Source organism: Asparagus officinalis, chromosome 3 (genome assembly GCF_001876935.1).
Source record: "Asparagus officinalis chromosome 3, Aspof.V1, whole genome shotgun sequence".
NCBI classification, from domain to species: domain Eukaryota; kingdom Viridiplantae; phylum Streptophyta; class Magnoliopsida; order Asparagales; family Asparagaceae; genus Asparagus; species Asparagus officinalis.
Window position 1 is genome coordinate 575,586 of NC_033796.1, and position 13,080 is coordinate 588,665.

The window sequence follows — 13,080 nt, forward strand, 5'->3', positions numbered from 1 at the left end:
ATATGTGACTTGTTAATATAAATAATAAATGTCAAGTCAGGAAGTATACCATTAAAACCAAAGAATGCATAGGTAGATGAACCAGATTCCTGTTCAATCTTGAAGTGGTAGTTTAATGACATCTCCTGAATCCTTGTCATTAGGCATTCATCAGCATTTACTGCGTACCAGGTAAATCCAATTTATTAGCTAACATGGAACAGGAAAATTAACAAAAATGTTATGTTTATTGAATAAAACTGATTTCACATCGGCTGTTACGTTTAATAGGCCTAAAATATCATTTTAGCCTATAAAGTGACACCCTCTAACTAAAAAGACTTAAAAAGCGATGTTGACGACAATAACACCTATAAATTGACATAGTTAACCACTTATACCTGCTTCGGTCACAGTTTTGATTTGAGCAGAAAAATTTTGAACTTTTGCATTTATACCCCTAATATCTCTCACATTTACATATTTACTATTCTCTGAATTAATAAATTTTCACATAAACCCAACTCTCCCTTTCTTCTCAACCTCTCTCTCCTCGCTCCCCTCATTTTCTTCCTCCACTTCTCTTCTCCCCTTTGTCCATTCCCTTCTCCACTTTCAGTAATGTTTGAGGGGAGAGAGAAGAGAGGAAAGGAGAGGACGGAAGGGTTGGAGAAAACTGAGATAAGAGAATAGAGGGAGGTTGAGGAGAGGAACATGGGAGGAGAAGGAGGGAGAGAATTTTGGGAAGGAGGAAAAGGGAGAGGGAGTAAATGGTTAAGTGTGTCGATTTATAGGTGTTATCATCGTCAACATCACTTTTGAGGCCTTATTAGTTAGTGGATGTCACTTTATAGGCTAAAATGTTATTTTTACCCCATTTAATATGTCCTGAACTTATAGTTGATACTGCTATGGCCATAAGTTTCTAACTCAGATATGAGAGTATAATGGTAACATGTCCACGCTCTTCTTTTTCTCTCACTCTGATTATTCTCATTTACTAGTTATTGACTATTTTTTTTGGCTTGTCACCAGAAGGGCATAAACAAGACGTTGCTAACCATAGCAGCATCAAGGCTAGGAATGAAACAATCAAAACCCCAGTATTTATTTATTTGTTTTAAGGAAATTAACAAGACTTGTACGTAGGTTGGAAACTGTATATGAGCTCACCAAATTTCCATCGAGCTTGGACAAGCGCAATTTCGGGATTATGCATGAGGAAAGGAACAGTTCGCATAAGAAAATCTGGTGCTGGTTGAAAATCAGCGTCAAAAACAGAAACATAGTCGCATCTCTGAACATAGTCAATTTCCATTGCTTCCTTCATAGCTCCTGCCTTGTACCCATTTCTATTATCTCTTGAGATATAATGTATGTTTATTCCCTTCCTGAGCCATCTTTCACACTCCGCCTGTACCATGTCCTGCAATTTTAGCTAGCGTAAGATACAAAGAAAACATTAATGCAGATGTTATTAGAAGAAAAAAAAAAACTTGGTGGATTCAGTTTATCTTCGATCGACATGATTCTAAATCAAGTATAGGATGAAAGACTTCGACCGTTATTATAACAAAAGTGAACTCATCTTCTAAGCTCCTCAAATCTCAATCTTTACATCAGAAACATATGAAGTATAAAAAGGATGACGTGCATCCTTCCTCAGAAGTTAAAAGAGAGTCTGCAGGTCTGTCTTATTAGCTTTTCCTGTGGTGCAAACTCTACTCTTTAATCATGAGGGGCCTACGTTTGACGATTCAAGATAACAAAACAAAAAATGCCTTTGGTTTCACTAGGGCTTGGTTCTAATCAAGTTTAACCGTCATGGACAGATCCCAGTTATCAAGCATTTACTTTCTCAGCTTTATGGTAACATATATATATATATAATTGAAGTTAGATGTGATTTCATATATTTTTATTCTCAAGAATGGATGACCGGCCCATGTTACTGGCATTTTCCTAAAACACGTCGTCCTTTCTCTCCTGAAAATTAAGCTCCCTTGAAACGTTATTCTGATGAAGCTATATGAATGAGAGAAGTCCTTTTGCAGTAACAATTTCTTGATTTGAACTAGCGAGCTAGTTAAAGGAAATTAGGACTTCAAATTGTTATCTTCGCAGCTTGGTTCACGCATTAATACAGACCCTTGTGCTTAAGTCAGTTGAATCATCGAGCACTTGCACAATCAGTCGATCGGATGGCCACACAAGACTGCATACAGCTCCAATAGAATGTTTATAGACCTGCAGCAAATAGAATCTTATATAGCAAAATTAGATATTTCTGAGAAGAAGCTTGGTATGAAATGTTTAGTGGGAAAATGTCACTGTTCATGGACATAGTATGAATATGCATGCTTGGGAGGAATTAATTACCTCTTTCTCATTAAACATTGGAACCTGGATGAGAACCATGGGATAAGCTAGAGTTCCCAGCTCCACATCCTCCTTAATGGGCTCCCATTTGTAGACTTTTTCTGGTTTCCTACCGAACACCTTAACGTAAAGACTCACAAGCCCCATAGTCAGCTTCTCAACGAGCAGCATCACTGACATGATCAAGCACAAGATGACCGCAACCTTCATCACCGGCAGGAGTACCTTCTCTCTCAGCCTCCACCAGATCAGATCGAACTCGTCAGGCAGAGCCCCGGCTACTGACAAGAAGATTATCTGAACTGGTTCTGCGAGCGATAGCATAAGGGACTGGGAGGCATTGGCTGCATTAATTCCAAAGGTTAGATAAAGAAAATTGGAAAAAGGAAAAAGGAAAAAAAAAAGAAAAGAAAGGAAAATGACCAATTAATCGGTGAAGGGGATATTTAAATCCTTAAAGCCGATCATTTTACTTAAATTAAAACTCCTGACTCGATCAGTTCTCGGGTACGTACCTTGTAGGGCTATGGCATCCATCTCCGAATGTTCCTCTGCTAGCTCAAAGTTGTGCAGAGGAGTAGTACTCTCGAGTCAGAAGGAAAATGAGGCCTTACTTTTTTTTGATGGGATGTGGCTTAATTTTTATATGAGAGATGAGAAACGAATAAACGAGCTTTTTTTGATGAATGTGTTTGCATGCATGCAATTATATCGTTATTAATTAATGCCATGCATGCATGGTCCCCTGCTGCTTTAAGTTTAATTAATTAGCAGATCGATCATAGAAAAGTTCGGCGAATTAAATGGGTGGTGGAGGGTGTAAAGCGTACGAGCTGAAAGACGAGTGAGTGGTGAGGCAAAACCAGCACTTTATTAATTTATTTGGAGGGTTGCTGGTGGGCTACAAGGATGACAGCTTTGTTTATTCTAGTCTATCATCTGCGTGCGGGTTTCCTTCGTTTTGGAAGAATTAATAAAGCTACATTTCTTTGCAGCCCCGGCCCCAGATTAAATGACACGTGCGGAAATCGAACGAGGAAAACTAAAGGTGTTTGAAAGATTAATTAGATTAAAGGTGGGCTAGCTTCATCAGCAAGAGGCTTTTGATGGTCAGTTCAGAAGCTTCACCATTGTGTCAGAAACTTTGGAAAGGTATCAGGTCTAGCTAGAAGCAAATGCATCAAAGTGTGCAGTGTTCTATGGGGGGTGTTGAGGAATCTGTTAAAAATGCTATACATAGAGAAATGGGCTATTCTGAAGGAAGCTTACCCATAAGATACCTTGGTGTTCCTTTGATTTGTAAAAGGTTATCTTTCATTGACTGTGCTCCTCTCTTCAAGAAAATTACCACCCAGCTTCAGACATGGAGGAATCATAGAAATCTGTCATACGCTGGGAGGCTTCGCATCATTAAAAGTGTCATTCTGGGTATTCAAGTCTATTGGACATCTAACTACACTTTACCAATCAAAGTCCTCCAGAGAATTGAGAGAATTTTTATGGGGGAAAACTGAAAAGAATTTTAAAACTTCACTGGTTGCTTGGGATAAAGTCTGTATGGAAATGAAGCTTGGTGGATTGGGTGTTTTCTCAGCAACAAGATGGAATACAGCCACAACTTTAAGAATGATATGGTACATTCACATTAACAAGGAGATGTTATGGATAAAATGGATCCACGGCACATATCTAAAGAATAATACAATATGAAATGTTAATATCAAAACAGGGGATTCTTGGATGTGGAAACAAATCCTTAAAACTAGGATAAAGCAATTACCAGATATGGAGGGATTGAAAACTTAATCCAACAAGTCAGCTCATGTTACAAAGGATCAAAGGTCAAAATCTCTAAACTCTATACTGCTATCTCCCCTTCAGCAAGCAATGTTCAATAGTATAATACAGTATGGGGGAGTTTGAATTACCCAAAACACAGTTTCATTCTATGGCTAGCTGTGCGTGACAGATTACTCACAAGGGACCGTTTGATGAAGAGGGGTATCATTCAAGATGGACATTGTTGTTTATGCAATGGGTCTGTTATAGAATCCATGAATCATTTGTTTTTTGAATGCAATTATTCAAATGCTGTCTAGAATAAAATTATGGACTAGCTATGTTTTAAATGGAGGGCTAGCAATTGGAACTTGGTGATAAACTGGTTCAGCTATAGGCTAAGAGGGAAATGTTTCAAGCAGAATGTGAAGAGATTAGCTTTATCGGCTACAATATATTGCTTATGGAGGGAGAGAAACAACAGAATTTTCAATCATGAAATCAAGAGTGCTAACCAGATAGCAAGGGAGATCAAAGTTGATACATTAACAATCACACTCAACAGCCCCATTTCAATGGAACACAAAGCATGGCTTTTAGCATTGTAAAAGCCATATACTTGTAAATGTTGTGACTGATGCTTTGAGAAACCAAACCAACGAACGCCGAGAGAAAGACCAAACAAAACACAAACACCAAGGTTTTACGTGGTTTGGCAAATTGCCTACGTCCACGGGGCAAGAAGGGGGTGGGTTTTCACTAATAGAGAAGGAGAGTACAAATTGAGATTACAAATCGCTCAAACGAACCAACTAATCTCACCAACAAATCTCTCAATCTCTCAACCAATAACCCTAACAAATAGCTCAGAAAGATCTCTCTTTTTCTGTGCTCCAAAACCCCAAAACTCTCCCCACAAAACCCTCAAATCGTATTGGTATTTATACCAAAACAGAAACCCAAACAGACTGCAAATAGGAACCTGAACTTTCCAAAAAACCCGTCATAAGTCGACTTATCAGTCTGCATAAGTCGACTTGGCAGAGCGAAAAACAGCAACTGGAGAAGAGATCATAAGTCGACTTATCAGACCTGATAAGTCGACTTGGCAGAGCAAAAAACCAACAATCCAGAGCAGAACGTAAGTCGACTCATGCACCAACATAAGTCGACTTACCATAAGTCGACTTATGCCTGTGCATGAGTCGACTTATGACCAAAAATCTGCTTTTTCCAATTCTTCTCCACAATTCTCCACCTCGGCGAAGTTTTCCCAAAACTGAGCCGACACCAACCAAACAAATGCCTCACATGCTGAGACCCAAATGAGAGTGTGAACACTCACCCCAAATGTCGATGTCGCTCACCAAATCGGCTGCATCAAAATGACTGCCTACGTATCCTTTGCCCAAGGAATCAAGCCTTCACGTAGTTCACCCAAACGGCCTCCAAAGGCCCTCAATCAAATAGAAAAGTCTGCAACTCTTCTCCAATATCACCAAACGATCTGCAACTGATAGTATTCCCAATGACCCCAAATTGAGACAAATCAAACACCTCCACCTGAGGTAAACCAATGGCCATATCCAAACTATATCTACCAGCTGCAACTGAATCCAAAACCAATCCATCATCTGCATCCAAAACCAAATGATCTCCAACCTGTGTCACCTTAGCTGGAATCCCAAATGACGCAGTATGATCTGGAGTATGTGGAGTAATCTCCACCCAACGTGGAGTAGCATCACTCTCCACCTGCTGCGATATCCAAATGACCTGATCAACACTCTCCACCTGCCGAGAGTCAAAAGTGACATACCTGCTCAGAACAAAATCAGAAGCTCCCAAACGATAATCAACTGAGCCTCCGAACCCCAAACGCGCAATCGGATCCAATCTCACATCCACGATGTGACCAAATGCTGGGTATCCAAATATCCGACGCGACCCAAAATCTGAAGCAGCTCCACCAGATCTAATAACTCCTAAAGCAGCAGTCGGCGACCTATGCATAAGATGACCCAAATATGTCGAAGCCCGCACACCAATGCCAATGCTCGACATCAAACGCCGATCCTCCTCCAGAAAGGAACGACCCATCGAAACTGTCATCTCATCTCGTCGCCCCAAAGTCTCCACACCAATGAAGTGTCTCCTATTGCCGTGAGCTCGGCACCAACGCAAGAAAGGACCCCTACCAAAGCTGAAACAATGAGTTACCTTTCTGCCAATACACTTCTTCCAATTGTTGTTGACTTCTAGGACTTTACACCAACGGGAACTGGTCGCGACCCAATAATGCCTAGAACAATCACCAACTGTGGAAACCAAGATACGATTACCTCCCAATGATGCCTCCTTGGAAGGCCCCCAAATGCCTGACTGAACACCTCCAAAAAGACCCCTCGCTCGATGGATAGAAGTGCCAAACTCCACCACGGTCTCGCTCATCCTAATGTGCTCACAGGACTTCAATCTGCAGGTCATAGCACTCCTCAACAACCAATGCACGGTATTACCAATCATATACCCCAGCACCAAACAATGCCACAGTCTAGCCGAATCTGATGAAGTCGTCATTTCCCTATCAATCACCGTGCTTCCGTGCAAATAATACAAATTTCTTCTTCTGACGCCCTTCATCACAATCATGGACCCAAATGTAACCTTCAAGCGTGCATCCGCCAAGGTCACCCTATAGCCAGCTGCCTCCAAAGCTCCAAGTGAAATGATGTTCTTCTTCAACTGAGGAACGAACCTCACTCCAACCAACTCCCGAATCACCCCGTCACTCATCCTGATCCGAACAGTACCAATACCACCAATAGAGCATTTGTGATCATTCCCCATGAGCACGAAATCCCCTCTTTCCAACTCCTGAAAGCTGGAGAACCAATCCCTCCTAGGGCAAATGTGGTATGTAGCACCCGAATCCAATATCCACTCTGTAGAGTAGGCAACACAAACTGACGGCAGTGCAGATAACGAGTAGCCCGAAGAATCCGAATCTGAATCGTTGCCACTAGCCTTGACAACATTCGCCTCTGAAGCTTGAATAGCTTTTCCCTTATTCTTCCCGGCTCGATCAACTAACTTTGGGCAATCGGCTTTCCAATGTCCATCTTCTTTGCAAAAGGCACATTGATTCTTACGAACTCCAAGATGTGCCCCTCTAGACTGCGACCTCCCACTACGGTTTGGACCCTTTGCTCTTGCGACCAACGCCCCCGCTACCGGCTCAAACGAAGTCTCCTTATCCTTCTTTCGAAGCTGATAATTCACAAGTGCAGCGGTGACCTCACTATACGAAAGAGATGCCTTCCCATTAATAAGAGTAAGAACGAAGGTCTCATATTCCTCGTCAGGCAAGGAACTCAATAGCAACAACGCCTTGTCCTCATCTTCAATCTTAACATCCACATTCGCCAAATCCGCAAGAAGCTTCGTGTAGTGGTTCATGTGATCACCAATGGAGGTTCCTTTCTTCAACTGGAAGCGGTAAAGCCTCCTCTTCAAATGCAAGCGATTCTCCACACTCTTGGTCAAATACTTGCTCTCAAGGATCTCCCAAATCTTCTTTGCAGAAGTCTCATTGATCACATCATACTTTAGATCTTGAGTGAGACAAGACCTAATCACACCACACGCCGTTCGATTCATCTTTTTCCAAACCTTCTCATCAATGTTGTCCGGTTTCCCGTCCAACTCCAACGTATCTTCCAAATTTTGCGCGTTGAGCGCATCCATGACTTCGCATCGCCAAAGTCCAAAATTGTTTGTGCCATTGAACTTTTCCACATCAATCTTCATTGAGTGGATATTCAAGCTTTGGACGGTCTTCACGCCGGAAGTACTGCCCACAACTCCTTCTTTCTCGGCCATAATCCTCAAGGCACCACCAAACCAATGCGGAAACAAACGAGAAATAGATCCAAACTGAAAAAGACGAGATTTTTACAAAAAAAGATCCCACCTTTATCACCAAACGAAGCCCTAGATGAACTTCCAAAGCGATCTACTCCTCCAAATAGCCCAAGCGTTGCCCGTGCTCTGATACCACTTGTTGTGACTGATGCTTTGAGAAACCAAACCAACGAACGCCGAGAGAAAGACCAAACAAAACACAAACACCAAGGTTTTACGTGGTTCGGCAAATTGCCTACGTCCACGGGGCAAGAAGGGGGTGGGTTTTCACTAATAGAGAAGGAGAGTACAAATTGAGATTACAAATCGCTCAAACGAACCAACTAATCTCACCAACAAATCTCTCAATCTCTCAACCAATAACCCTAACAAATAGCTCAGAAAGATCTCTCTTTTTCTGTGCTCCAAAACCCCAAAACTCTCCTCACAAAACCCTCAAATCGTATTGGTATTTATACCAAAACAGAAACCCAAACAGACTGCAAATAGGAACCTGAACTTTCCAAAAAACCCGTCATAAGTCGACTTATCAGTCTGCATAAGTCGACTTGGCAGAGCGAAAAACAGCAACTGGAGAAGAGATCATAAGTCGACTTATCAGACCTGATAAGTCGACTTGGCAGAGCAAAAAACCAACAATCCAGAGCAGAACGTAAGTCGACTCATGCACCAACATAAGTCGACTTACCATAAGTCGACTTATGCCTGTGCATGAGTCGACTTATGACCAAAAATCTGCTTTTTCCAATTCTTCTCCACAGTAAATAGCAGAGCTTCTTCTTTTGTGAGTAGTTGATTTCTTGTGTTTTTCTTTCAGCTTTGTAATTGCTGAATGATCGAGGTGTACATAACTTTCAAAATTGGGAAATGAAATAAAATTCTTCATTAACAAAAAAAAAGAGGCTTTTGATGGCAAAAATCGATCTTCCTACTCATGAAACCTAATGAAGAGTGAACCTATTCTTAAACTGATCAAACGAAGGGGGCCGGAGAGTCATAATTGGTACATGATCTTTAATTCTATTTGGTAGCCATCATATAATTAATTTCCTTGGATCTGATTAATTGTTTAGTAGCTGCTGAGATTTTAGCTACCATATATATATATATAGCAGCTGCACGCATAATTAAGTAGTCCTATCTTGTGAAAGTACTGGTTTTTCATTCTCAAACTTCTTTTTTGACATGTTTTGATGGTCAATGTCTAGCTTGAACATGAAAAAAAAAAAATATATATATATATATAGGGAAAAGTGAATCTAATGTGACACCCTAGGCTCCCACCTAAGGACGCGGCCTAGAATCACATCATTTCTTAATTTTTTTTTTGCGATCCGCTCTGTTGAACTTGATCTACACGTTCTTAAACCCAAACACACCAATTTTGGGGTGAACCCGTTGTGTTTTGACCATTCGTTGAGCCGTGCAAAAAGTTCTATTCATTCGAAACCATTAAAATTACAGCGAGTGGATAAAGGGTCAAAACACGAGGGGTTCACCCCAAAATTGGTGTGTTTGGATTTAAGAACGTGTAGATCAAGTTCAACGGAGCGGATCGTAATTTGGAATACGCAAAGCTAAAAATATAGCTAGCCTAGCAAACATGGAAATAGTTCTTAACCATCCCTAACTCCAACTAGTTTTCTTCAGGAAACTGCATGCATCCATCTTTGGAAGAATATATGCAAGCTAACAAGCCTGCAATTTCGTTCCATGCAGTCTTGATATATTTCAATATCAACAATCTGGCTAGCTAATTAGTAGTTAGTTTATCTCCGGTTAATTGTACTGTGTTATAAGTACCTCTGGCAATTAATACGTTTAAGTACTCATCATGCCATCTCTAATTTAAATCCGGTCAGTTGTGTGCTAATTAATAAGCCTAATTAACAGATACAAGTTGCACGATCTAATATGTTGTCATGAGTTAACCGATAGGTATTTCACTAGCGTACGTCTTGGCTCAAAATTTGTCTAGTTTATCACACAACTTGTTTTGCATTTGCATCTCTAAAATTATACTATCATGGTACATATATATACATGAAGGTATACTTCACGTCTAGCTACCATTTACAATTATCTTTATACGTACGCTAGCTTTTGTCAAATGATTTGCATGATCATAAAGTATTTTAAATGCTTGCGGAACTAGGGCCACGATGCACGTGTGGGGTTTTTTGCTTTCTTAAATGCGAAGACAAAATGGTCTACGTACCTCTTGCAAAATCAATAATATTTCTTCCAGGTGAGAGAACTTTGTTACTGAATTTCTAGTTGATCTGTTTTACTCTTTGATAAAAGACAATTCCGAAAAAAAGCTTGGAACTAAAAGTTATTAGAAAGTGTTCCATGATATGATAATCAGTAGGCAATCATATCACGTCTTTTTTTGATAATTTTGTGGTCTGGTAGTCCCATTTTTGTCGTCAGTTTTGTGCTGAGGTTCACGGGTTGAAAGCTCTATTCCTACGGCCAGCTTAATCATTTAACAAGGTTCATCAAAAGTTCCCTGTATCGATCTACAGGAGTCCACATGTGCAAGAACGTACATGACTAAATAAATCTTTGTTAACAAGTCTGATCTTTATCTATCTATATATATTTATATATATTATTATGTTCATGTAAAATTATTTGGAACAGTGTTTTCTGATAGAAATTAAACGTACGTACGTAAAAGGCTCTCACAAGATTTAGAAAAATGATCGGCAGTAATATATATATATATGCAAGGTAATATATAGCAACTCATGTAAATTGTTTTGATGCTATATATAAAGACAATTAATGATGATATTTAATCGATCACGTACAACTTCTGATCACTGTTCCTCCCAACAGGAACCTAGCTTCCAATTAATATTGTTTTGATGCTATATATAAAGACAATAATTAATGATGATATTTAATCGATCACAACTTCTGATCAGTACTGTTCCCCTCAACAGGACCCTAGCTTCCAATTTTGTCCAAGACAGCTCCAATCTGAACGATCTACATATAATTGCATTAGTCACGGTGCGCTGCTACCGCACACAAGGGCACCAGTACAACTGAAAGTCTGGAAATGGGTATCTCTAGACAACATGTACATCGAATCATTGGTAGTCTCGGGCCCTTCTATATATATACATATACATATATATCTCGTTTTTATTAATCCGACCGCGGCACACCATTTATAACTACTCATATGTGGCACCGAAGGAGAAACGTATCTTCCGGCGTTCCCATAAGCTGACCCAGGCTGCTCTCTCGTCTTGTTAACATCGAATCTCTCGGGTGGCCGATAGAGAACAAAAAGCTAAAGCCCCGCAACGTGGGATGCGTACGTAGCATGGGATCCTCTCATTGAGACATCAGCAGCTGTGAATAATGCAAACACCTTTTCTCTCAGTTATTGTCTCCTTCCCCATTCAGACAAGCAGAGTGCGACTTTGCGGCTTGGCGAGCTCCGCCTCCCTTTGGCATTTCTCATCAATTAACACAGCAATAATTTGGGTTGGCTGCACTCTTGTAGGCCGGTCTCCAAAATAAATGATTACGAGATCACTTTTCTTTCTTCGCTAGCTCCTGGAAGAATACAGCAAAGCTTTAAAGTACTTGGGTGTAAATTAAGGTGTGATTATTTGCTAGGATAGCTACCTAGCTCCGTCACCAGTGTAAATTGGGAAACAACCTGGGTCCCATAAATAGAAACTCACAATCCAACGGTCAGGAGTTTTTAAGATAGTAATTACATGTAAAAAGAGAACATCATCATCTAGAGAGAAACGACACCCACCATTTCTATAATTTAAGGAATGAATTGCCCTAAAGTCCAGAAAGTCTAGAAGATCCAATGTAGCAGAAGGGAAAAAAAAATATGAGCGGTTGGCAAAAGCAAAACCAGGTGTAATGCTACATAACCTACTCTTCTGTTAAGTTGAGAGGAGTGGTGGCCGGACATTAAGGAATATATTGTTAATATTTCTTTAGTAGTACAAATACACACTCTAATAATGTTGGTTGAGTCGGCCACCTGTGTGTAGCAGCAACAAGACCGTGATATTCTGGTCTAAAACTGTAGATTGTTATTCTCCTCATCCTTGCATCAGATATTTTAGAATCTAGATCTAGATGAGCAATATCTGAACAGAGTGATTTTATTTGCTTGAAGTATTGACTGATTGTCAGATCCTTCTATTGTAAGGTTATCAATTGATTCTGCAGGAGTTGAAGACGAGCATCGTTCTTTTTCGAGAAGAGTATTGCGAGCGCATCTTATGCCTCCTTCGGAGTTCTAGCATCTCGCATATAGTCTACGAGATATTCTTCTACTATTTTCTTCAACACATACATAGCCTTGCCGGCTTTGATGTTCCATTTTCTTAGTACTTGCTTCGCCAGCTTCCCAAGGGGATGTAGTTTCAGCATCCCCGATGACCTTCTAGAGGTCTAGTCCTTGTAAATATGACTTCATACACATCTCCCAGTAGTTATAATTATTACCATTGAGTTTCTAGTGTAGTAGTCGTATTGCCAGATCCGCAATCATGACGTGGTACTGCTTCAGTATCTCCACGCAAGTTTGGTCCCTGACCAACCAACTTCATAGTCCCGGACTGAACACGAGCTTGGGCCTTCAAGAATGCCAATAGGATCAACGTAGGAGAGATCGGGTCCCGAGCTCCTTACTTCTATCACGAACTACAAATTCTACTATTTCACGTGAACAATAATCATAGTTATAAACAGTAACAGTATTCGTGAATAGTACCATACTCATGAATATTCAAAGGGTAAAAGATAATATAATTTATTTTTTGATGTGGAGGATCCACCTTTGGTGACAGCCACAGAGCATACGATAAGCAGATACACACACCAAATTCAGGCTCTGATACCACTTGTTGAGTTGAGAAGAGTGGTGGACACTAAGAAATATATTGTTATTATTTCTTTAGTAGTACAAACACATTATACTCTCAAATACAAATAGTTTCTCTCTCTCTCTCTCTCTCTCTCTCTCTCTCC

At 40.3% G+C, this 13,080-nt stretch overlaps 1 protein-coding gene across 2 annotated transcripts in view; it reads right to left on the reverse strand.

Annotated features, from left to right (window-relative positions):
* The window catches only part of LOC109832551 (probable mannan synthase 11), a 6,222-nt gene extending 3,179 nt beyond the window's left edge, over window positions 1–3,043 (reverse strand). The window contains exons 1-5 of one of the 2 annotated variants that reach the window (XM_020399891.1): window positions 2,874–3,043; window positions 2,359–2,702; window positions 2,128–2,226; window positions 1,153–1,405; window positions 50–160 (exon numbers count right to left, since the gene is read on the reverse strand). In XM_020399891.1, the coding sequence (XP_020255480.1) occupies window positions 50–160; window positions 1,153–1,405; window positions 2,128–2,226; window positions 2,359–2,702; window positions 2,874–2,895 (829 nt within the window). In that variant the 5' untranslated portion in view covers window positions 2,896–3,043. The remainder of the gene's footprint in view (window positions 1–49; window positions 161–1,152; window positions 1,406–2,127; window positions 2,227–2,358; window positions 2,703–2,873) is intronic. The other variant, XM_020399892.1, reaches the window with a different exon arrangement.